Source organism: Rana temporaria, chromosome 4, assembly GCF_905171775.1.
Source record: "Rana temporaria chromosome 4, aRanTem1.1, whole genome shotgun sequence".
Classification (NCBI taxonomy): Eukaryota; Metazoa; Chordata; class Amphibia; order Anura; family Ranidae; genus Rana; species Rana temporaria.
Window position 1 is genome coordinate 306,438,829 of NC_053492.1, and position 21,811 is coordinate 306,460,639.

The following is a 21,811-nucleotide window of genomic DNA, read 5'->3' on the forward strand; positions in this document are numbered from 1 at the left end:
GCGCATGCGCGCGGGAGATTTAAAAATCGGCAAGGTCCGGCGGCTGCCGGATCTTCCGCCGTGGATCCCCCCTGCGCATGCGCCGCCCGCATTGCGAGGGGAATATCTCCTAAACCGTACAGGTTTAGGAGATATTCTTTTTACCTACAGGTAAGCCTTGTTATAGGCTTACCTGTAGGTAAAAGTGCAAATTTAAGGTTTACAACCGCTTTAATGCTTTAAGACCTGTTATTTGTTTTATTACTGGAAAACAGTGAATCTGGTAACAGCTGATTGCTGTCAAATAGCTACTTATGCAAACCCAGAGTGACAGAAGTGTTCTCCCAACAAAGAGCAATCAAGGGAGGAACCATAGGAAAACCCCAAACAAACAACTCACTCAATAACATCCTTCTTTAAGCTGGCAATAGCATTGGCAAGCTGGCAATAGACATACAAGAGCAAGTCAATCTGCAGACACAATCAACAACCCGAAGGCATACTGTATCTATTGGTGAGTAGGTTCCTAAACATGTACATTCTACTTTCCAAGCTTGCGTGTAACTGAATGGAGAGGGAAAGGGTACACAACAAGGCAGACATCTCCCTGACTCACCTATCCCAGAGGGAACAGCAGCAATCATACAAGGTTTTCAAACTCATCGTGTGATCCATAAAAGCAGTTGGCCATTCCCATGCGACCTTCATTCTAACTCACCTAAATTACATTTTCTATGTGAAAATGTCAAGTAGCTCATAGACAATGAATCAGCCTTTTTCAACCAAGGTTCCTCTAGAACAGGGGTGTCCAAACTTTTTTCAAAGAGTGCCAGATTTGATGAAGTTAACATGTGTGAGGGCTGACCATTTTGCCTGACATTCTTTACACCATTAAATCTAATGCTGCGTACACACGATCGGAAATTCCAACAAGAAAATCCTGGATTTTTTTCCCCGAATTTTGGCTCAAACTTGCATACTTGTGTTGCATACATACGGTCACACAAATGTTGTCGGAAATTCCGAACGCCTAGAACGTGGTGACGAACAATGGCGCTAATAAAGGGAAGTTCAATACTAGTCGTGTTAGTAGAAGTTTGGTGAGAGATGATTTGCGCTTTTCAGTCCGTTACAGTGTGACGAATGTGCCATCTCCATTACGAACGCTAGTTTTACCAGACAGAGCGCTTCCCCCTCGTACTTGATTCAGAGCATGCATGTTTCTTTGGCCGTGGGAGTTGCATACAGACAATCGGAATTTCCGACAAGAATTTTTCCCTTCGGAAAAACTGAGAACCAGCTCTCAAATTTTCGCTGTCGAAAATTCCGACAGAAAAAGTCAGATGGGGCCTACACACGGCCAGAATTTCCGACCAAAAGCTCACAACTTTTCTTGTCGGAAATTCCGATCGTGTGTACGCGGCATAAGTGTGTTCGTCCGAGCACTAATACACTGCCCAACAATAATTCTCTTACCTTTGTGGCTGTGTGTGGTAAAGAGATGAGCTTGTGTGTGTTATTTTGAGAATATATTATAATTTTTTCTCTTTTGTGGCCCCCCCACGAATCCCTGAACGCTGTGATGAACGGCTAAGGATGAGCTCGGCATGGTATTTGGATATACTGTATAATGCGCACAGGCATAACACGCACCTTCACTTTAAGAGGGTAGTTTCAGGAAGAAAAAAATATATATAAATAAAGAACCGTGAAGCAAAATAAGGGTCAGTACCCATGAATGAAGCCTAATCAGTGCCCATCAGCAGCCCTACGATTGCCATAAATGCAGCCTCACCATTGCAAAATGTTTTTGTATGGCCAGCATAAGTGACAGCAGGCGCAGGGAGCTTTTATCAAGCAATCTGCCTATGACAAAAGAGTCTGTCATACATAATATATTACACTTTTGTCTAAAAAAAAAAAAAAAAAAAAAAAAAAAAAAAAAATCGACAAAACTGTCTTTAATATATATTTTTTCTAATAGTATATATCGCCTCTAATAGTATAAACAGTATATCTCTTCCGTTATGAAAATAATCGTTAGTTGCAGCCCTAGTTGTAGGTATAGTTACTTTTATCGGAGTTCCCAGAGACCTAAATATGATTTTAATGGTTCCTCTGGGGTTAAAAGGTTGAGAAAGGCTACAGAGATTGTTATCCAAAGATTGATAATCATCTAATCTATAGGGGCACCTTTATACCTGTATGTTAGCATCATGCAAGCGACATTTTTTATATATATATATATATATATATATATATATATATATATATATATATATATATATATATATATATATATATATATATATATATATAAAATGAAGAAGATGTAGCTTCAAAAGGAATGAATGATTTTATAGCATTTAATACACAGTATTATCTTAAAGTGATTACAAAGGTGTAAAAATAAAAACCTATCATAATTACCTGTGCAGTGTAATGATTTTGCACAAAACAGGCTCAATTGTCTTCTGCGGTCCCCCCGCCAGCGCTCTGGGCTTCTCCACTCATGCCAACATAGGAAGCTGCTTGCTTGAACCCAAGCTGCGCTGTGTGGGTCTATTCACACGCACACCGTGTGGCTCAGCCCCGCCCTCTTCTCCCTTGCCACTGGATTTAATTGACAGCATGAGGAGCTAGTGGTTCATACTAAATCCAGTAATGAGATGAGAGAGAGAAAGATTAGCAATGCTGCTCTTGGGCACAGTTCTGGATCGAGATAAGGCTCAAGTAATTATTTGGGGGGGCTGGGGGGGGGGAGCTGCACCTAATCGTTTTTTTACCTTAATGCATCTTCTGAGAGTTTAAACTTTTCTATAGAATTGAATTAAAAGGGGTAGTAAACCCACCCTTTTTTTAACCTTAATGCATTCTATGCTTTAAGGTGAAAAAACCTCTGTCAGTCACCGGCCCCCCAGCCCCCCCCCCTCGTTTTACTTACCTGAGCACTGGAATGTCCCACGGCGAGGACACGCCGTCTCTCTGCCTGGGGTTCTCGGCTCTTGAGTGGATAGACTGATAGCAGCATAGCCATTGGCTCCGGCTGCTGTCAATCAAATCCAATGATGCGGGTGCTGGGGGCGGGGCTGAGTCCTGCATTTAGCGGCTATGGATGGCAATTGCTGGACATGGGAGCGCACCCGCAAGGTAACCCCCCAGGAGAGCGCTTCTCCTAGGGCAGTGATGGCGAACCTTGGCACCCCAGATGTTTTGGAACTACATTTCCCATGATGCTCAACTACACTGCAGAGTGCATGAGCATCATGGGAAATGTAGTTCCAAAACATCTGGGGTGCCAAGGTTCGCCATCACTGTCCTAGGGGGTTATCTGATGTGGGGAGGAGCCGTGAAAGCCGCAGAGGGACCCCCAAAAGACGGCGTTTGGGGGCCACTCTGTGCAAAACGAGCTGCACAGTGGAGGCAAGTATGACATGTTTTTTTTGTTTTTTATTTAAACCTTTAGTATTACTTTAAGGTAAAATATCTGAATCTTTACAACCTCTTTAATTTATGCATTCTGTACAAAACAAAAAGGGTGGAATCACATTTGTGCAGGGGTTCCCTAAGACCCTTGGTAAATGGGTTGAGAAAGACCACTCGAACTCATACATTTTGGAAATCTACCATAAGAGAATGCCTAAAATAATCTAATATGCTTGGTAACCTCATAAATGTCTCACAATGGTTAAACAATCAAGGCACAGAGAAAAGCTTTAGGTCTGCTGTTGATTTCTGTGCCAGAAGGCCACTTCCTTCCTTCTTCTATTGCAAAAAAACACACACATCAAAAGATAGTACATTGTCCTGCAACTGTAAGAAAGTCTGAGAGTCGTCACAGAAACATAGCTGTGCTATATCACCATCACAATCTATATTGAAGAGGAAATGTGCCAGTGGGTAGCACATTGTGATCAGTGGAAAGTTAATGGAGAACATTTTGCTTGGATGATGTAGAGAGGAAGTCTAGAGGCCTCTGCAATGTCTGACTGTGAAAAGGGAAAATGACAGCTGCCCCGCCAGCACAAGAGGTGTTCACAACCAAAGTGCTGCAACTAAAACGTAGGCTTGCCTTGTTTCTTACTGTCAGCAGACATCTGCAATTCATTACAGCGTAGCTGCAATTGTGATACCCACAAAGCACTCTGAATTCCTAATCTAATACATGGAAGAAATGTACAACACAAGCCAAATCCGTTTAGCACTGGATTGTCAGTAAACGTTTTTTCCTAGCAATCAGGAATGACTCTTACAATAAAAAAAATCTGTTAAATTTATTTCAGAAAACGCAGATGAAAAGAAAGTGAAAAATGTTCAGTATTTGCCCACCACCCAAGCACTGAGCGCCTGTTCTGTGCCTAGTGAATGGTGTTTTCCTGATCATGTCACTAGAAAATCCATTGACACTCTCTGCACAGTCAAAGCCACCTGGTATCATAAGTGTTTGATGTCAGCCTATCAAATCATCAGCAAAATCTGTACAGTGTTTTCTTTCACTTTCCCACTACGCAGCCTGGGGGATCCAATAAAGAATTATCTGTCTCTTTAGAACTTCCTTCACCTAATTCAGACAAATATTTGCACTAATTACCAACACGTGCAACAAATTCAGGTAGTTCTTACTATCACATCTTAGACATTATCGCTATAGCAGTGACAGATTCTTAAGGTTACCCCAAGTTCACAGATTAGGACAGAGATATCGGTGCTCAGAGTGGGCATGTTCTGTGCTGGGACCTGCACAACCCTCTATCCCTTGCCCCCATTTGTCTGTTGGCCGGGAGCCAAAGCTAAATGTAAACAGATGGGTCAGCAATACTGCGTCCCGCTGATGTCATGTATGTCTTAGCTAAAAATGGGTGCGTGGCCATATGTCATCCATATGCCACACCCCCTTGTGACATCACAGACCCATCATGCCCCTCCCCATGTTGAGGGCATGTGGCCTGGAATGGTTCAGGAGGGGGGTGGGGAGTTCGCTCGTTCCCTCCCTTTCCTGAACTATACCAGGCCACATGCTCTCAACATGGTGGGGGGGGGGCCTCTATTTTTTTTTTTACATTCAGCGGGGAAGCCCGCTAAAAGCTGATGACTCATCGGTTGTTAAGGACACGATGGCCGGCTTCCCCGCCCCCTCCTTAGCAACCAGTTACATACAGTGAACGTACAGCTTAAAAAAAAAAAAAAAAAAAAATCGCAGGAAAATCACACACACACACACACACACACACACACACAGGGCTTTTTTTTCTCAGAGAATAGGTGCAGGAACTCTCCCTTTTGGAGTTACCCCGTCTTCACCACTACCTAACTCCGAGCACCGTTCCTTGGTCTCACCCCCTACTAGAGCTGCACGATTCTGGGAAAAATGAGAATCGTGAATCTTTTGCATAGAATTAAGATCACGATTCTCAATATTTTTTTTTTTTTTTTTTATTTAAAGCGGTAGTAAACCCCGTTCTTGTCAATATTGCCCATGTTGTCACCTCTACTCATGTTGTCATCATTGCCCGTGTGGTCACCATTGCCCATGTGGTCACCACTGCCCATATATGTATACTCTCACTCAGGCCCCCAGGTAGTACAATGGTTCTCTCTCTCAGGCTCCGGGTTCCACGGAACCCCTCCGTCGGCCCTCACCTTGGTGCTCCCCCATCTTCTGCCTCCTCCAGCGGTAAAGCTCCGGCCGGGCTACCCCAGCACCTGCCCTCATCTCCCCGGCTCCGGTCGGCATTCTCTGCTCCGCTCCCTGTCTGGAACCAGGCTCGCTAGGAATCCTGGGATTGGTAGTTCTACAAGGAGACCTCCCCCTTCACTAACAACAGAGGCGGGACTACATATCCCGGCATGCCATGCGGCGCGGTGGCGGGTGGCGGATGATGATGTTCCTGCTGCGGATTGGAGGATGGTGGTGATGGGGAATGTGAGCTACTTCCCGGGACACATGCACATGGGACAGGTGAGAATAATTTATGGCCGCACCCGAAAATCGCGGGTCATCCCACGGGGAGAATCGAGATCGCGATTAATCGTGCAGCTCTACCCCCTACCCACCTCCCAGTACTGCACCTTTAATTTGTTAATGATAACAAGAAAAGGAGTAAAATAGATCCCCTGCAGCCAACAACAATAGATCCCCCGGCAACAAAAGATCTCCCCGCAGACAGTTTCGATAGGCCATCCAGCAGCCAGCTACAATAGAATTCCCCCTCAACAGTAGATCCCTCCAGGCAGCAACTGACTCTCCCAGCAACATAAGACCCACCCCAGCATAGATGCCCCGTCAGCAAAAATATAACCTCCCCAGCAACAATAGACCCTACCCCCTGCAAAAATAGATCCCTTCCAGCAACACTAGATCCCCCAGCAGCAATAGACACTGTAGCACAACCCAGCACTTCTTGACATCACATACATTCAGTGCTAGAGGTGCCGGAACTGCGTCCCCCCTCATTCCCGTTGAAAAAAAGCCCTGTACACATACATAATAAATTTATATATATATATTATACACACACACACACACACACACACACACACACACACACACACACGTTTGGGGGTTCCAAGTAATTTTCAAGCATAAAAAAAATAAAATACTGATTTTAACTTTGTAAGAAACAAGAAAAAGGTTTAGTCTTTAAGTGGTTAAACTTCCCTCATTAAGACCCCTTTTACACTGGGGTGCTTTTCAGGCATTTTAGAGCTAAAAATATGGCCTGTAAAGCGCCTAAGACACCTCAGTGTGAAAGCCTGAGTGCTTTCACACTGGGGAGGTGCACTTGCAGGACGGGGGGGGTGGGGGGGGGGGGGAAGGAATGTAAGTAGCATCTTTGGCAGTGGTGTATACACCGCTCCCAAAACGCCCTGCCCATTGAAATCAACATGCAGAGTTGCTGAAGCGCCTGTAAAGCGATTCGGCAACGCCACAACACGGCAAAATATTAACCCTTTCTTCGGTCGCTAGCGGGGGTAAAAAGCACCCAGTTAGCGGCCGAAATGTGCCGCTATAAAGCTACTTTCACACTGAGGCGATATAGCGGTAAAAATAGCCTGCAAAGTGCCCTGAAAGAGCCTCTTCTCACTCCAGTAACGGCGCAATGCCCCAGTGTGAAAGTAGCCCAACAGTGGTAAAGCACCGCTGAAGTTCATCCCTTTGATCCAAGAGGGAAAAGTTACAATGTTATTTATCTACCAGCACTGACAATGTTGTGAAAAACTTTTCTTTTGACAACTGAGTGAGCAGAATTGTTACATGAATGAATCAGGAAATTCTGCATAGAGATCGTGAGGGGGGTTGAATTGGGATCACAATTTTTAACGATTAATCGTGCAGCTCTAATTCTTCCCACTGACACCAACTATTTCTCCCTTCAATACCAAAGATTGGGCATTGTTTACTCCCACTGGGCACAGTCCGCACTCCCTAAAGTCAGTAGGACAGTAAACTGGCCCTTTCTGTAGAAAGTTTGGTGACCCCCTGGGCTTTAGATTGTAGGCCCTTTGATGGCAGAGACTGGTGTGAATGTACGATATCCGCTTGCCGACCATCGTACATAGGAGTACAGCAGCGGAGCTGCTCTCCTGTGCGGGAATCACGTACCTAGTACGTGAACCGGAACTTCCTGGGTAGGAGGCGCACGCACCACGGCTGTGCTGTAATTAGTGACATAGCACAAGCCGATCAGTGGGTAAAGGCCAATGGATGTGGCCAATAGGCGGCACCTGCTGTTCAGTGAAGATACAGAACAGAGCTCTGCCTATGTAAACAAGGCAGAGCTCTGTTCTGTTAGCAGGGATGTGGTGGATTTTGTTTCCCTGCAAAGGGAATATAAACAAATCCACTACACCCCTTGGTAAAAACAGCACACAAACACAGGTTAGGCACACATTTAACCAGTTGATCGCCCTAGATGTTTAACTCTTCCACTCTTCCGGAGGGCAAGTGGTTTATATATATATATATAAAAGAAATTATTATTACCCAGATATGGCAATGCCCATATTTGGGAAATAAGTTAAAATACAGGGGAGGCAGACCTGATGGGGAACTAGTCTCCATGACCACAGTGCCTGTTGGATGGGCAAAGCCCGATGGGGGAACTAAGAGATTAGTATACCATCAGGTCTACCTTGCTTTTGGTTGACAACAGATGGCCGTGAACAGATTCAAACAAAGCTATTGGACTAAATAGCATCTATGAACCTGCTCACTGCTGTGGATATATATTATTAATAATAATCTTCCTGAAATGTGGTTCCATAGGAACATACACAGTAAGTCAGTGCCCTTACTACATACCTTATTTACCTTAGCTGACCTCTACAAGAGATCAAACATTCCGGAATGAACTTGTATGACTTGCTACTCCTGGGATACAATGTATCACCTTACATTATTCCAAGGCCTTCTTCCAGGCCATTGTTCACTACACCACTAAACATTAAAAACTATATGGCCTGAATTAGCCTGAATGTCAACAATCAAACAGCACAAACAGCGGTCCCAGCAGGATACTCTATTCTCTCTTCCATTAACACAGAGGGTACCTTTGTTGTCGCTGCTCTCCAGCAATAAAGTGCTCCACAAAACACACAAGCAATTAAAAAAAAAAAAAAAAAATGTACATCACCTTCTAGACTCCCAAAGGCTCATTTACACTTGCAGAAAGCCTGAAGAAACAGCCAGACGGGGGTGCATGCATGCTTCAGAAAAATGATACTCCCATTCAAGTTCAGCAGGGGGTACCACCGCCAAACGCGACCCAATGAAGTTAATGGGGCCACACTGCAACCACATGGAATGCACATGGTCACACTATGGTTGTGCATCAATTACAGGGTTAAAAACACCTCTGAAAAACAATTTAATTGTGGATCACATTTGAGAGGTGTGGTAAATAATGACACATGGCTAAACTTAGCCTAAATGTCATCACGTTTCCTCAATGGAACTACAAGCATAAAGCCCCTTGCACACAGGGCCAACCCGCTGTATTGGGCATCAGTGCTGGAGTTTTACTGTGCCCAGGAAGGAAGACCTGTGTTACAGACTTTTGATCGTGAACATACAAAGCCCCAAATCACAGTACAATGTTAGGCCTGTCCAATCACACCCTGGCATAGACTGGCACAGGACTGTCCCAACCAAATGCACCGAGACGCCAGGAGGGCCGCACAGAGGTAGGATCCATGTGCAAGAGGCCTGAGACAAGGAACTAAGCAGACAAGAAAATCTCCTATTAAACACAGTAATAAAATGCATGACCCATCCTTCACCTTCACATAATGTGGCAGGTACTATTTACAGGAAAAGGGATGATTAACAAATACAAACCCTCTTTTCTCTGCATTAAAGGACCACTAAAGATAAAAAAAAAAAAAAAAAGTTTAATTAACAAACATGTTATACTTACCTCCACTGTGCAGCTCGTTTTGCACAGAGTGACCCCGAACCTGGTCTTCTGGGGTCCCTCGGCGGGTGTCTCAGCTCCTTCACCGCTAACGTGCTGTTGAGTTCTTGCGGGCGCGCTCTCGTGATACAGCCGACGGCCATAGCCGCTCACTGTATCACTCGGCCCCGCCCCCCGGCGCGTTGCGTCATTGGATGTAATTGACAGCAGCATGAGCCAATGGCTGCGCTGCTTTCAATCCATCCACTGTAACCAATAATGGCCAGGCTGAGCAGCAAAGAGGATGTGGGGGGGGGGGGGACTTTCAAGGGGTCAGGTAAGTAAAACGGGGGGGCTGGGGGGCCGGTATTGTCGGATGCAGCTGCCCCCCTTTTGCTTACCTGAACCTGATCTTTTCAGCAACAAGAACGAGTACCGCAGCTCCAGCCGCTGTCTCGGGTCACCATTGGACAGATTGATAGCAGCAGGAGCCATTGGCTCCCACTGCTGTCAATCAAATCCAGCAGCCATATACACACACTTTGATAAATGATGGATTTCTTTTCCAATCAATTGATCAATCTATAGTCGATAAATAAGACACACACAGGGAAATGGATTTTGATCAATAGTTGGAAGGCATGATCATAAATTACTGATAGCATGTCGGTTTTCCCTGTGCAATCTGATCAATCAAGTTCTTGAACACAACATCTCTGTGCTGCGATCAATGCAATACGATTAATCATTTTCCATCCATCCTGAATTATCAATTCAGTTTGATTAAAACCAATCTAAACTGAGTCTATTCCCTGTACTAGGTCTGCTGAAGACAGCCCTCATAGTATAGAAGTCTGTACCCATGTCCCGTACTAGGCCTGCTGTGGACAGCCCCTCATAGTACATATAGAAGTCTGTACCCATGTCCCCGTACTAGGCCTGCTGTGGACAGCCCCTCATAGTACATATAGAAGTCTGTACCCATTTCCCGTACTAGGCCTGCTGTGGACAGCCTATCATAGTACATATAGAAGTCCGCACCCATGTCCCCGTACTAGGCCTGCTGTGGACAGCCTATCATAGTACATATAGAAGTCTGTACCCATGTCCCCGTACTAGGCCTGCTGTGGACAGCCTATCATAGTACATATAGAAGTCCGCACCCATGTCCCGTACTAGGCCTGCTGAAGACAGCCCTCATAGTATAGAAGTCTGCACCCATGTCCCGTACTAGGCCTGCTGAAGACAGCCCCTCATAGTACATATAGAAGTCTGTACCCATGTCCCGTAATAGGCCTGCTGTGGACAGCCCCTCATAGTACATATAGAAGTCTGTACCCATTTCCCGTACTAGGCCTGCTGTGGACAGCCTATCATAGTACATATAGAAGTCTGTACCCATGTCCCCGTACTAGGCCTGCTGTGGACAGCCCCTCATAGTACAGATAGAAGTCTGTACCCATGTCCCCGTACTAGGCCTGCTGTGGACAGCCCCTCATAGTACAGATAGAAGTCTGCACCCATGTCCCGTACTAGGCCTGCTGTGGACAGCCCCTCATAGTACATATAGAAGTCTGTACCCATGTCCCCGTACTAGGCCTGCTGTGGACAGCCTATCATAGTACATATAGAAGTCTGTACCCATGTCCCCGTACTAGGCCTGCTGTGGACAGCCCCTCATAGTACATATAGAAGTCCGCACCCATGTCCCCGTACTAGGCCTGCTGAAGACAGCCCTCATAGTATAGAAGTCTGCACCCATGTCCCCGTACTAGGCCTGCTGTGGACAGCCCCTCATAGTACAGATAGAAGTCTGCACCCATGTCCCCGTACTAGGCCTGCTGTGGACAGCCCCTCATAGTACGGATAGAAGTCTGCACCCATGTCCCGTACTAGGCCTGCTGTGGACAGCCCTCATAGTACAGATAGAAGTCTGTACCCATGCCAGGCCTGCTGTGGACAGCCCCTCAAAGTGTAGATAAAACAGTCTGTACCCATGTCCCGTACTAGGCCTGCTGTGGACAGCCCCTCATAGTACAGACAGAAGTCCGCACCCATGTCCCCGTACTAGGCCTGCTGTGGACAGCCCTCATAGTATAGAAGTCTGCACCCATGCCAGGCCTGCTGTGGACAGCCCCTCAAAGTGTAGATAAAACAGTCTGTGCCCATGCCTCATGCTAGGCTTGCTGTATACAGCCTTTCCCAGTAGAGACAACAGTCTGTACCCATTACGCAGCCTCGGCTTGCTGTAGACAGCCCTTCATAGTAGAGAAAGTAGTCTGTACCCATTACCCATTCTAGATTTTATGTAGACCACCCTTCATTGTACAGATAGAAGTCTGTATCAATGTCCCATGCTAGGCTTGCTGTAGAAAACCCCTCATAGTAGAAGTCAGTGCCCATGCTCTGTGCCAGGCTTGCTGTAGACACCCCTCATAGTAGAAGTCTGTGCCAGGCTTGCTGTAGATACCCCTCATAGAAGAAGTCTGTATCCATGCTCTGTGCCAGGCTTGCTGTAGACACCCCTCAAAGAATAAGTCTGTACCCATGCCCTGTGGCCAGGCTTGCTGTTAACACCCCTCATAGTAGAAGTCTGTGCCCATGCTCGGCTAGCTGTAGACACCCCTCAGAGTAGAAGTCTGTGCCAGGCTTGCTGTAGAAATCCCTTATAGTAGAATTCTGTGCCAGGCTTGCTGTAGACACCCCTCATAGTAGAAGTCTGTGCCAGGCTTGCTGTAGACACCCCTCATAGAAGAAGTCTGTGCCCATGCTCTGTGCCAGGCTTGCTGTAGACACCCCTCATAGTAGAAGTCTGTGCCAGGCTTGCTGTAGACACCCCTCATAGAAGAAGTCTGTGCCCATGCTCTGTGCCAGGCTTTCTGTAGACACCACTCATAGTAGAAGTCTGTGCCCATGCTCTGTGCCAGGCTTGCTGTAGACACCCTTCATAGTAGACGTCTGTGCCCATGCCCGTGTTGGACTTACTACAGACATTCCTTGTAGTACATATAGAAGTCTGTGCCCATGCCCCGTTGTAGGTTTGCTGTGGAAACGCCTCGTAGTACAGATAGAAGTCTGTGCCCATGCCCCGTGCTAGGTTTGCTGTAGACACTCCTTGTAGTACAGATAGAAGTCTGTACCCAACTACCCATGCCAGACTTACTACATACACTCCTCGTAGTACAGATAGAAGTCTGTGCCCATGCCCCGTGCTAGGTTTGCTGTGGAAACTCCTCGTAGTACAGATAGAAGTCTGTGCCCATGCCCCGTGCTAGGTTTGCTGTAGACACTCCTCGTAGTACAGATAGAAGTCTGTGCCCATGCCCCGTGCTAGGTTTGCTATAGACACTCCTCGTAGTAAGGGATAGAAGTCTGTGCCCATGCCCTGTGCTAGGTTTGCTGTGGAAACTCCTCGTAGTACAGATAGAAGTCTGTGCCCATGCCCTGTCCTAGGTTTGCTGTGGAAACTCCTCGTAGTACAGATAGAAGTCTGTGCCCATGCCCCGTGCTAGGTTTGCTATAGACACTCCTTGTAGTACAGATAGAAGTCTGTGCCCATGCCGTGCTAGGTTTGCTGTAGACACTCCTTGTAGTACAGATAGAAGTCTGTGCCCATGCCCTGTGCTAGGTTTGCTGTGGAAACTCCTCGTAGTACAGATAGAAGTCTGTGCCCATGCCCCGTGCTAGGTTAGCTATAGACACTCTTTGTAGTACAGATAGAAGTCTGTGCCCATGCCGTGCTAGGTTTGCTGTAGACACTCCTTGTAGTACAGATAGAAGTCTGTGCCCATGCCCCGTGCTAGGTTTGCTGTAGACACTCCTCGTAGTACAGATAGAAGTCTGTGCCCATGCCCCGTGCTAGGTTTGCTATAGACACTCCTCGTAGTAAGGGATAGAAGTCTGTGCCCATGCCCCGTGCTAGGTTTGCTATAGACACTCCTCGTAGTAAGGGATAGAAGTCTGTGCCCATGCCCTGTGCTAGGTTTGCTGTGGAAACTCCTCGTAGTACAGATAGAAGTCTGTGCCCATGCCCTGTCCTAGGTTTGCTGTGGAAACTCCTCGTAGTACAGATAGAAGTCTGTGCCCATGCCCCGTGCTAGGTTTGCTATAGACACTCCTTGTAGTACAGATAGAAGTCTGTGCCCATGCCGTGCTAGGTTTGCTGTAGACACTCCTTGTAGTACAGATAGAAGTCTGTGCCCATGCCCTGTGCTAGGTTTGCTGTGGAAACTCCTCGTAGTACAGATAGAAGTCTGTGCCCATGCCCCGTGCTAGGTTAGCTATAGACACTCTTTGTAGTACAGATAGAAGTGTGTAGCCATGCCCCGTGTTAGACTTAGACACTACTCGTAGTACAGATAGCGGTCGGTACACAGCACACATGTACTTACCACTGCTCGCCTTCCCGGACAGAGTAGAGACGGAGGTCTGGCCCATTGTCAGCCTCCAGGGGGGGGTTCCTCAGAGTCGGCCGTATCTCAGGCTCCCTTGGCCGTACATTCCCGGTAGAAGTAATCCCCCCATAGACTCATGTGCTCCTCCGGTGTGTGCTTCTCCGGTGTGTGCTCCGTGCAGTGTCCTGTGTTCCTGTACTCCGTACACTGAATGCCTGTCATTCCTGGTGGAGATTAGTGCGGGTCACAGGTCACATCCCTCCTCTCCCCCTCCTCCTCATACATCTCTACACTCTGCTCAGCACTCTCCTCCCCTCTACACGAGCAGCTTCTTCCCCTCTCTCCTCTCCATACACACTGCAACAATCATCCATCTATAGTCCCAATCACTCATTGCACTTCTCATACATTCCTCATGTATTATCAATATTCAATTCTTCATGGATACAATCATATTCTGATCAATAAATCACATGGTGGCAAATCAATCACAGTTATATCTGAATTAGTGATTGAAGTGTGTGTGTGTGTGTGGAAAATTCATTGAACGGGCTATCAATGGATTATTCCTATTGGAAGAGATCAATTAGAGTGCCTTGAAAAAGTATTCATACCCCCTGAAATGTTCCACATTTTGTCACGTTACATCCAAAGACGGAAATGTATTTTATGTGATAGAGCAACACAAAGTGGCACATAATTGTGAAGTGGAAGGAAAATGATGAATGTTTCTCCAAACTTTTTACAAATAAATATCTGAAAAGTGTGGCGTGCGTTTGTATTCAACCCCCTTTACCCTGATACCCCTAACCAGTGTAGGGTTGCCACCTGTACCCGGACAGTTCGGGTTTTGAATCATGTGTCCAGGTTTCAGGCGGACTGAAACCCGGACACATTATTGAATTCAGACCAGGCTGTGGCTCCCCAAGTAACTAAGATAGTCACACACAAATATGTTGCTTTCCGAGAGCTTCAGCGGCCGTCTGGTGGCAGGTTTGGCATCACTGGAGGGCAGGATGATGATGTCGGGAAGAGTAATCTGGCCACACCCATCATTCGCTGCGGCATGCTATGCGCACCTCATTACTACTCTCCTTGGGGCACCCAAAGGTGTCCCAAACAGCTAAAGTGTTCGGGTTTGGCTTGAAGAAAAGGTGGCAACCCTAAACCAGTGGCGGCCACTCCATTAGGGACGCAAGGGCGCTGCCCCCCTAATCCACGCACCCATTCCAATCGTTTTTTTTTTTTCAATGCAAATGATTAGAGCCAGAGGCTCTAATTGGCTTAAAAAAAGGTGGCCTTGGGGCACAGAGCCCACCCAGTTGAGGAGGAGACACGGGGGGGGAAGCCACTGCACCTAAATGGGGTAAGTGCGGGGCTGGTGGGCAGACGGATGGGCAAGCGATGAGGGTGTGTGTGTTGGGTGGTTTTCCGATTGACCAAGCGATGTGGGGGAAGGGGGGTGGTTGATTTTGACTGACAGGCCGACTGTACAGGGGGGGGTTGACTGACAGAAAGACCCAATGGGGGGGCAGTGTAGCATATGGTTTTGTTTGCTGTCCCCCCCTAATATAGGAGCACCAGCCACCACGGCCCCTAACTAAAATCTAGTAGAAGAACCAATTGCCTTCAGAAGTCACCTAATTAGTACAATAGAGTCCATCTGTGTGTCATTTAACCACTTCCATACCAAGTACTTCCCCCTTCCTGCCCAGGACAATTTATAGCTTTCAGCGCTGTTACGCTTTGAATGACAATTGCGCGGTCACACTACGCTGCACCCAAACTACATTTTTATCATTTTCTTCCCACAAATAGAGCTTTCTCTTTTGGTGGTATTTGATCACCTTGCGGTTTTTAAATGAAAAAAAAGACCGACAATTTAATAATAAAAAAAAATGATGGGCACTGATAGGTGGCACTGAATAGGCACTTGATAGGCAGCATTGATGAGGCGCTACTGACAGGCATCACTGTTGTTGGCACTGATGGACATTTAATAGGGGACAGGCTGGCAGGTGTTTGGCACTGATGGTCACATTTTGATGGGGGCTGTGTTGATAATCAATATGCTGATCATCAGCACAGACCCCCCCCCCCCTGTCTAACAGGGAGAACCAGGCACTTCCTGGTTCATGCGATGATCAGCTGTGATTGGTCACAGCTGATCACGTGGTATGAAGCCTCTGTCAGAGGCTTCATACCACGATGGGAGGTGCTTTGTGTCAGACTGACACACAGCACCTCCGATCGCCACTATGCACGCTCCCATGGGCGCGCGCCAGCAGTGATATCCTGATCAAGTCATATGACGTCCAGTCAGGATATCACAACCACTTTGTGGTTAATCTCAGTATAAATACAGCTGTTCTGTGAAGCGCTCAGAGGTTTGTAAGAGAACCTTAGTGAACAAACAGCATTCTGAAGGCCAAGGAACACACCAGACAGGTCAGGGATAAAGTTGTGGAGAAGTTTAAAGCAGGGTTAGGTTATAAAAAAAATATCCCAAGCTTTGAACATCTCACGGGGGTAAATTATTCAATCCATCATGTGAAAATGGAAAGAGTATGGCACAACTGCAAACTACCAAGACATGGCTGCCCCCCTAATCTGACAGACCAGGCAAGGAGAGCATTAATCAGAGAAGCAGTCAAGAGGCCCTTGGTAATTCTGGAGGAGCTGCAGAGATCCACAGCTCAGGTGGGAGAATCTGTCCACGTGACAATTATACAGCCTGGTACACGCGATCGGATTTTCTGCAGACAAAGCGTAGGACTTTTGCCCGAAGGGCGTTGGCCAGGAACTTGTATTGCGTACAAACGGCAAAGAATTGTCGGCCAACAAACACGAAACTATGTCGTTTTTCTGCTCTTTAGAGCCACCCTTTGGGCAACTTCTGCAAATTTTGTTTTATGGTGAGCATTGCTTCTGAGAATGTGTGTTTGTACTTTGAAGACTTCTGTACACACGATTGGATAATCCGACAACACACATTTGTTGGCTGACAACTTTAAAGCATGGTACTCCACATTTGGCCACTGAAATCCAACAATTGTCCGAGCGTACAAACGGTCGGATTTTCTGCCAGTCATCACACAATTCCCGTTGGATAATCCGATCGTGGCTTGAGTCATGCACTTCACAAATCTGGCCTTCATGGAAGAGTGGCAAGAAGAAAGCCATTGTTGAAAGGAAGCCATAAGAAGTCCCATTTGCGAGAAGCCATGTGGGGGACACGGCAAATATGTGGAAGAAGGTGCTCTGGTCAGCTGAGACCAAAATGTGACTTTTTGGCCTAATAGCAAAACGCTGTGTGTGGGGAAAACGAACACTGAACACACCATCCCCACTGTGAAACATGGTGGTGGCAGCATCATGTTGTCAGAATCTTTTTCTTCAGCAGGACAGGGAAGCAGGACAATGACCCTAAACATACAGCCAGAGCTACAATGGAATGGTTTAGATCAAAGCATATTCATGTGTTGGAATGGCCCAGTCAAAGTCCAGACCTAAATCCAATTGAGAATCTGTGGCAAGACTAGAAAATCGCCACTCACAAACGCTCTCCATCCAATCTGACAGAGCTATTTTGCAAAGAAGAATGGGCCAAAATGTCACTCATAGATGTGCAAAGCTGGTAGAGACATCCCCGAAAAGACTTGCAGCTGTAATTGCAGAGAAAGGGGGTTCTACAAAACATTGACTCAGGGGGGGCTGAATACAAATGCACCCACACTTTTCACATATTTATTTGTAAACTATTTTAAAAACCATTTTTCATTTTCCTTCCACTTCACAATTATGTGCCACTTTGTGTTTTTGGGTGTAACATGACATAATGTGGAAAATTTCAAGGGGTATGAATACCTTTTCAAGGCACTGTATCAAAGCGTGTATGGCCACCATAATGATCAGAATGAGGAAACCTACAAGCAACCAATGACCAATGATCTCCCTCTGAAGGTTAGATTTACACATCATTTCAAACACATCCAACCAAACCGAGGTGATCAGTCAGGGCGGGAAATTAACGATCACTTTGCATCCATCAGCAACAGTCAGATACTTTGTTCATGAATACAATAGTATTTCATTTGTTTAGATCACTGATGTCCAAGATGTGGCCCAGGGGCCAGATGCAGCCTATTCTTGCTTTTATCCGGCCCTTGGGGCATTATTCTCCCCATTGCTTCTGACATAGTGCCTGCTACTGACACCAATAGTGGGGCACTAATCCTCCCACTAACACCAATGATGGGACATTGCTCCTCCCATTGACACCAATGATGGGGTACTAATCCTCCGACTAACACCAATGATGGCGCACCATTTCCCCATTGACACAAATTATGGGGCATCAATACTGCCACTAACACCAACAATGGCGAACCAATCCTCCCATTGACAACAATAATGGGGCATTGTTCCTCCCATTGACACACATGATGGGGCACTATTCTTACCATTGACACCAATGATTGACATTGTTCCTCCCATTGACACCAATAATGGGGTACTAATCCTCCGACTAACACCAATGATGGCATACTAATCCTCCCATTGACACCAATGATGGGGCACTATTCCTCCCATTGGCACCAATAATGGGACATTATTCCTCCCATTGACACCAATAATGGGGTACTAATCCTCCCACTAACACTAATGATGGCACACTAATCCTCCCATTGACACTAATAATGGGGTACTAATCCTCCCACTAACACTAATGATGGCACGCTAATCCTCCTATTGACAGCAATGATGGGACACTATTGCTCCCATTGACACCAATGATAGGGCACTATTCCTCCCATTCACACCAATGATAGGGCACTATTCCTCCCATTCACACCAATGATACGGCACTATTCCTCCCATTCACACCAATGATACGGCACTATTCCTCCCATTCACACCAATGATGGGGCACTATTCCTCCCATTGACACCCATGATGGGGGAATTTTGCTACCATTGACACCAATGATAGGGCACTATTCCTCCCATTCACACCAATGATGGGGCACTATTCCTCCCATTGACATTGATGATGGGGCACTATTGCTCCCATTGACGCCAATGATGGGGGGGGGGGGATTTTTCTACCATTGACACCAATGATAGGGAACTATTCCTCCCATTCACACCAATGATGGGGCACTATTCCTCCCATTGACATTGATGATGGGGCACTATTTCTCCCATTGACACCAATGATGGGGCACTATGACTGTTTGATTGTTTGCAGATTCAATAATTTTTATCAAATCACACATCGATCAGATAATAAAATCTTAGCATGCACAGCCACCATTGGGGCTCATTTCTACTTGCAGTCAGGGAGCAGTAAAAATAGGCGATTGAGCCACGGCTTTACCATCCCCTTTAGAACCCAAGGCTATTTTGTTTACATTTTAGATATAGTAGAGCTGGCTATACACTTGTAGAATTTTGAATGGAGATTTTAATTTTAAGAACACTCGTTCAATTATTTCATTGTTTGTAGGGTCAAATCCAAATATTTATTTTGACCAATGTGATGAGAAAAGGAAAAGGATAGAAAATATTCTTTAAACACATTTCTAACAGTGTACAGCTCAGACGTCCCTTTGTTCCTAGATCAAATTTTAAAAGAGAATGAAGTACAACATTCGACGCGTCATCGAATGTACTGATGACAATTTTCATTCAAGAATCCACTAGTGTGTGGCATGAGCCTGTAGTGAGACAAGAAATAAACCAGGCTTTGCTATCATGTTAAGGGAAAGGGGTTGGAGGGTTGTAACCCCTGTCAATCTTTGTGTCCCATTGAGGAGATGTCCATTCATTTCTTGTCCTGTGGCCAAAACAGGAAGTAAGGAGAAATCTATTCAGACGTGAGAGAATCCCTGTGTGTCATCAAGGCCAGGGAGGGTTGTCCCCATTGGAAAATGTCTCCTCTGTTCCTGTTCTAAAAAATCCTTTGCCACTGTTGCCGAGTATGTTTCAAGATGGGCTGACTAACTATGTAACTATACAGTATGTAACTAAGATGGAGCACAGGGAAGAGCTTTGAAAAATGTCATTTACTGGCCCCTTCCTTTTCTGAATGAACGCAGTGTGTGATCTGTACAGATCACTCCTGTGTCCATTTATAACTGAAGCATATCAAAGTGTTTACTATGCTATACAGAGCTATTCCTGTTCATTCATTATGTGCAGCATAGGCTGCAAAGATGGAGGTTGAGGACTTTGTCTTCAATTTCTTTTTTCTGCTCTACTGACCATGACCACTGCTCTACTGACAAAGTCCACTGCTCGACTGACCCCGACCACTGCTCTACTGACAAAGTCCACTGCTCGACTGACCCCGACCACTGCTCTACTGACAAAGTCCACTGCTCGACTGACCCAGACCACTGCTCTACTGACCCCGACCACTGCTCTGCTGACCCCGACCACTGCTCTGCTGACAAAGTCCACTGCTCGACTGACCCCGACCACTGCTCTACTGACAAAGTCCACTGCTCGACTGACCCCGACCACTGCTCTACTGACCCCGACCACTGCTCTACTGACAAAGTCCACTGCTCGACTGACCCCGACCACTGCTCTACTGACCCCGACCACTGCTCTACTTACCCCGACCACTGCTCTACTGACAAAGTCCACTGCTCGACTGACCCCGACCACTGCTCTACTGACCCCGACTACTGCTCTACTGACCCCGACCACTGCTCTACTGACAAAGTCCACTGCTCGACTGACCCCGACCACTGCTCTACTGACCCTGACCACTGCTCTACTGACAAAGTCCACTGCTCGACTGACCCCGACCACTGCTCTACTGACCCCGACCACTGCTCTACTGACAAAGTCCACTGCTCGACTGACCCCGACCACTGCTCTACTGACCCCGACCACTGCTCTACTGACCCCGACCACTGCTCGACTGACCCCGACCACTGCTCTACTAACAAAGTCCACTGCTCGACTGACCCCGACCACTCCTCGACTTTACCCCGACCACTGCTCTACTGACCCCGACCACTGCTCTATTGACCCCGACCACTGCTCGACTGACCCCGACCACTGCTCTACTGACCCCGACCACTGCTCTATCGACAAAGTCCACTTCTCTACTGACCCCGACCACTGCTCTACTGACCCCGACCACTGCTCTACCCTCCCCCCCGACCACTGCTCTACTGACCCCAACCACTGCTCTACTGACAAAGACCACTGCTCTTGTGACAGTGTCCACTGCTCCACTGACTAACACCATCCACTGCTCTGCTGACTGATACCATCCACTTCCCTACTGACAACAACCTCTGCCCTACTGACATATCCACTGCCCTACTGGCACTGTACACTGCCCTACTGACCTAGATTATTGTTTGGCTGACAAAGTTTACTGCCATACTGACATTGTCCACTGTTCTACTGACAAACACCATCCACTGACCTATGGACACCTTACTCTGCCCTTCTCACACCATTCTCTGCCCTACTGACACCAACCACTGCCCTACTGACACCATCTACTTGTAGTGAGGCTGCCTACAGTATGAGTAGTTAGCATCCGGCTGCCCAGGTCAGGGGAAAAGTTTATTGTTATTATTATTGTTATTGGTAGGTTTGTGGGCTTTCACTGGGGTCCAGTCTCCCTCCTGTGTTCTATAAAAGGAAAGCGGTCCAGGTCCTAAGGGGGCTCTGAGAAACACTTGAGAAACGCATGGGGAATCTATGCTAAAGACTTGTTTGGACCTATGGTCTGCTCTGGAACACAGATTCGCTGGAAAAACCTTGCACCATGGACTTCTCTGTTAGAGCATCGCTAAGTTTGGACTTTCCTCTACGAAACTTCACCTGTGCAGGTAGCCTGGGGCAGCCACAGTTGGGTCCAGTTAGGAACGGAATGTTTTGCATGTTATACATGTTGCCAGGTTTTCAAAGGGATGCGTATGAGGTCTAGGCATACTACTAAAGAACTTGGGTCTGCAACTACGATAAGGGGTATGTGTAAAGGCCTGTACACACGATCAGACTTTTTGACAACAAA

The 21,811-nt window shown here is 46.7% G+C and overlaps 1 protein-coding gene across 3 annotated transcripts in view; it reads right to left on the reverse strand.

Moving 5' to 3' along the window:
• The window catches only part of PHACTR2 (phosphatase and actin regulator 2), a 206,372-nt gene that overhangs the window by 151,903 nt on the left and 32,658 nt on the right, over positions 1-21,811 (reverse strand). Inside the window, exon 1 of one of the 3 annotated variants that reach the window (XM_040350568.1) lies at positions 13,763-14,041. The exons of 1 other annotated variant lie outside the window; for it this stretch is intronic. In XM_040350568.1, coding sequence (XP_040206502.1) covers positions 13,763-13,808 — 46 coding nt within the window. In that variant the 5' untranslated portion in view covers positions 13,809-14,041. Of the gene's footprint in view, positions 1-13,762; positions 14,042-21,811 lie in introns of those variants that run through there. One more of the 3 variants, XM_040350570.1, reaches the window with a different exon arrangement.